The following is a 5,000-nucleotide window of genomic DNA, read 5'->3' as shown; positions in this document are numbered from 1 at the left end:
GGCTGTAATCTCTGCAGTGTCTCACACACATGGCAGTAATCCCCGCAGTGTCTCACACACATGGCTGTAATCTCGGAGTCGGCAGTGTCTCAGAGACATGGCTGTGTTCTCGGCAGTGTCTTGTGTACCAAGCTGCCTTTGACAGTGGATCTCGTAGACATCATCTGCTTGCTCCAGGAAATGTGTCCACCTCTGTGAGTCTCTGGCCAGGCCGAGCCGGGCTGCTCAGGTTTATTACGGTTGGCCCCATGCTCAAAACAGGACCTTGTTGTTCCACTGCAAGGGGATCCTGCTCAGTTAATGTTTGTCTGGAACTCACTGTTGTTGTTGTGTTTTCATCAAAAAATGTGTTTTCATCACTTTGTCGCTCGCAGTCTTTACTTAGCCTAATTCCGCATGAGTCAGCGAAACGGATGGGAAAATGTTCTAGAATGTTATCAGACGTACTTGTGATTATGGCTAGTAGTAGTTTAACACAGTTGTGTGTGTGAACCTGTGTAAACCCGTGTGAAATGCCTCAGGACATTATTTCTAAGGGAGTGTATCGCAAAGCGATGATTCTGTTCCCTTCATGGCACTAACCGTGAAGTGTGTTTTGGCAAGGACACTTATTCACCTGCATTCATTTCTAAGAAACGGGACGACGTGTCTACGTGTGTGTGTGTGTGTGTGTGTGTGTGTCTGTGTGTGTGTGTGTGTGTGTGTGTGTCTGTGTGTGTGTCAGTCTGTGTGTGTGTCAGTGTGTGTGTGTGTGACGTGTCTCTGGAGGACGTAGACGTGCAAATAGTGTAGAATTATTCAAACCCAACGGTAGTGTGTGTGTGTGTGTGTTTGTGTGTGTGTGTGTGTGTGTGTTTACGCCTGTGTGCATGAGCACTAACTGACAAACCCCAGGAGCTTCTTTTTCTCACACTCGTATAAACTTCTCGCACATAAATCATCGCCGTGGAAATTGAAGACGCATGGTTGGCTGTTGTGATCTGACTAAACCCGTCATCACTGTAACCACAACCGCCCCTAGGCTGCACACACACACACACACACACACACACACACACACACACACGCACTTACTGCGGCCGCCCTCGTCGTCAGTGAGCCTGCACTTTCTGCCCCTCGTCTCGTCTCATCTCACCTCCGTCTGTCTCGTCTCATTTGGACTCATCTCACCAGTGAGCCTGCATAGGGTGTGTGTGTGTGTGTGTGTGTGTGTGTGTGTGACTCAACGTTTGCTGTGGGTGAACCCTGGATCCTCTCTCTCTCTCGCCCCCTCCGTCCCTCTATGTGTGTGTGTGTGTGTGAAATAAGTGAGTGGGGTAAATGATTGTCATCCTTCCGGAGTTTTCCGCAAAAAGATTCAGTAGGAGTGTTGTGTCTACTTATGTTTCTGTGATAAATTGCCTGTTTAAGAGTGTGTGTGTGTGTGTGTGTGTGTGTCTGTGTGGGTACAGGCTGTGTTTGCACTGTAAACATGCTCTTGGGATGCTTGCCTGGTCATGTTTGCTCAGGATTTGTGTGTTTGTGTGTATGTGTGTGTCACATACTGATGATTTGGGTGTATGTGTGCGTCACATTCTGATGATTTGTGTATGTGTGTGTGTGTGTCACACACTGACGTTTTCCTTTTTTCCTAAGAAGCGTCATAACAACTTTTAAAGCAGAAATGGCCCTGATATGAACATCACTGTATGCTTTTATCATTAATGGCCTTGACATGAATATCACTGTATGCTTCTAACATTAATGTTAGTATTTATTTAGCCACTAAGTCAAACACTGACGTTTTCCTTTTCCTAAGGCTTAGAGAAGGTATATTATATGTACTGCAGAGAATTCAGAAAAAAACGTTACTTGTAATGGCAAGTATGTATTCATTAGGAGGAGAATGTTTTTCAAGATTTTCATAACAGCGTATGATCATGTGACGACAGTTGGCTGGTGAATGTGGCCTAACACTACAGCTAACGTTAGCTGGTAAACTAACAAGCATATAATGCTAGCTAGCATTAGCTACAGGAAGAGAGATTTAAACAACTTTATAATATTGCTTAATGTCTGATGATTAGACACACTTTTTAACGATAAAACAACCACTGCTGACATGACCAGTGGTTCCTAAGGCTAAGCAGCTTCATAACAACTTGTATCATTAATGGCCCTGATATGAGCATCACTGTATGCTTCTATCATTAGTATGTAGCTAGCCACTTAGCAGATGATGCATCTAAAGCTCTTTTGTCTCTCAAACAGCAAATGGTAATGAGCCTGCGAGTTTCAGAGTTGCAGGTACTACTTAGCTACGCGGGACGCAACAAACACGGACGCAAACACGAGCTGCTCACCAAGGCACTGCACCTCCTGAGGCCTGGCTGCAGCCCCGCGGTGCAGGTGAACATGTAGATTACATTTAGTCATGTAGATTACATTTAGTCATTTAGAATACATTTAGTCATTTAGATTACATTTAGTCATTTTGTTTACATTTAGTCATTTATATTACATTTAGTCATTTAGAATACATTTAGTCATTTTGTTTACATTTAGTCATGTAGAATACATTTAGTCATTTAGAATACATTTAGTCATTTAGATTACATTTAGTCATTTTGTTTACATTTAGTCATTTATATTACATTTAGTCATTTAGAATACATTAAGTCATTTAGAATACATTTAGTCAAATAGTTTACATTTAGTCATTTAGCGGACATTTAGTCATTTAGATTACATTTAGTCATTTCGAATACATTAAGTCATTTATATTACATTTAGTCATTTAGCGGACATTTAGTCATTTAGTCATTTAGCATACGCTTTTATCCAAAGCGACTGACAAGGATGTATACACATTTATTTAACATTTCCACTGATGGCACACTGCACATCAGGAGCAATTTGGGGTTCAGTGGCTTGCTCAAGGACACTTCGACAGGGAATCGAACTAGCGACCTTGTGATTACTAAACGGCTAAACGACTTCTCTACCTCCTGTACCACTGTCGCCCCAGTAGCATAATGTGATGACCTGAGGCACACTAGTGAAAAGTGAACTTGTGTTTATAGACACACACACACACACACACACACTCACACCTTGTGATTACTAAACGCCTTCTCTACCCCCTGTGTGTGTGTGTGTGTGTGTGTGTGTGTGTGTGTGTGTGTGTGTGTCGCCCAGGTGAAGATCAAGGAGCTGTACCGCCGCCGTTTCCCCTCCAAGCTGGTGTCGCCCGTGGACCTGGCGCTGCCCAGCGTGCGACTCGCCCCCGGCTCCACCGTCGTCGTGCCGAGCCCTGCGGCCGCCCCCGGCTCCCTGCCCCCCGGCCTGGCACAGATGGCCTTCGACGGGCACGGCGCCCCCTCGCCCCTGCTGCCCGTCTCCCTGCTGGGCCCCAAGCACGAGCTCAGCGGCCTGCCGCACCTGTCCGCCGCCATGCACCCTCTCCACCCCGACGTCAAGATGCAGAGGCTGCCCTTCTACGACCTGCTGGAGGACCTCATCAAGCCCACCAGTCTGGGTGAGTCAGAGGGCACACACACACACACACCCACACACACACACACACACACACACACACACGACCTGCTGGACGACCTCATCAAGCCCACCAGTCTGGTTGAGTCAGAGAGCACAGGGACCCAGACTCGTGTTATTATTTAAAGGGACCCAGAATTATTATTTACAGGGACCCAGACTCATGTGTTATTATTTACAGGGACCCAGACTAATGCGTTATTATTTACAGGGACCCAGACTCATGTGTTATTATTTACAGGGACCCAGACTTATTATTTACAGGGACCCAGACTCATGTGTTATTATTTACAGGGACCCAGACTTATTATTTACAGGGACCCAGACTCATGCCTTATTATTTACAGGGACCCAGACTTATTATTTACAGGGACCCAGACTCGTGTTATTATTTAAAGGGACCCAGAATTATTATTTACAGGGACCCAGACTCGTGTTATTATTTAAAGGGACCCAGAATTATTATTTACAGGGACCCAGACTCATGCCTTATTATTTACAGGGACCCAGACTAATTTGTTATCATCTACAGGGACCTAGACTCATGCGTTATTATTTATAGGGACCCAGACTCATGTGTTATCATCTACAGGGACCTAGACTCATGCGTTATTATTTACAGTGACCCAGACTCATTTGTTATTATTTACAGAGACCCAGACTCATTTGTTATTATTTACAGTGACCCAGACTCATTTGTTATTATTTACACGGACCCAGACTCATGCGTTATTATTTACAGGTAGTGTCTGCCAATCTAATGTAACCTAGGACAGGTAGTCTCAAAACTAAACATTCTAAAAGCCTCGTCCTGGCGCTGTAGATGGCAAACAAACACCGGGGCTCGGAGCGAGCCATAATCAACCAATCAACACGATCAGGGAGGGGTTTCATTTGATTTGCTGTTTGACTCAAATATCACTTAACACTTTATAACACCCTTTTGCCAGAATCCCGGACTTCTTTAATGCCTTTAATGTACCTTGCATGTAGACTTTGTATGATTTAGTCATTTAGCAGATGCTTTTATCCAAAGTGACGTCGAAGGAGAGAACAATCATGCTACGAGCAATAGAGACCTAGTGTAACAATAAATACTACTTTACATAAGAAATACAAATTGCAGGAATGTAACTACTGTGAGTGCGAGTTCAGTACTAGTTCGAGGAGATGGCAAAGAGGAAAGATAAGGAGAGGTAGAGGAAGGTAGAGGAAATCATGGTGAATCATGATACGATACATCCCACGATACATCCCACGATACATCCCACGATACATCACAATATCACAAACTAATATTAAAAGTCTACAGAAACCTATAAATAATGGCATAGTGATACTGCATCCGTACTTTGACCTCTTATAGCTTCAGTTTGTTTTGTGCGTGACAACGAGCGACCATGACGGTGAGCTCCCCGCTGGGGAGTAAGTACATGTTGTGGTGTAATATCCTGTTGGGTTAACTG

At 44.3% G+C, this 5,000-nt stretch overlaps 1 protein-coding gene across 1 annotated transcript in view; it reads left to right on the top strand.

Moving 5' to 3' along the window:
• The window catches only part of pias1b (protein inhibitor of activated STAT, 1b), a gene marked incomplete at its 5' end in the record, with an annotated part of 39,436 nt that overhangs the window by 13,822 nt on the left and 20,614 nt on the right, over positions 1-5,000 (top strand). The window contains 2 exons of the mRNA XM_080847384.1: positions 2,251-2,388; positions 3,178-3,517. Coding sequence (XP_080703510.1) covers positions 2,251-2,388; positions 3,178-3,517 — 478 coding nt within the window. The remainder of the gene's footprint in view (positions 1-2,250; positions 2,389-3,177; positions 3,518-5,000) is intronic.

The sequence above is a fragment of the Sprattus sprattus genome (genome assembly GCF_963457725.1).
Source record: "Sprattus sprattus genome assembly, chromosome: 11".
In the NCBI taxonomy this organism is placed as follows: Eukaryota; Metazoa; Chordata; class Actinopteri; order Clupeiformes; family Clupeidae; genus Sprattus; species Sprattus sprattus.
This window is presented reverse-complemented; position numbering and strand designations above follow the sequence as displayed.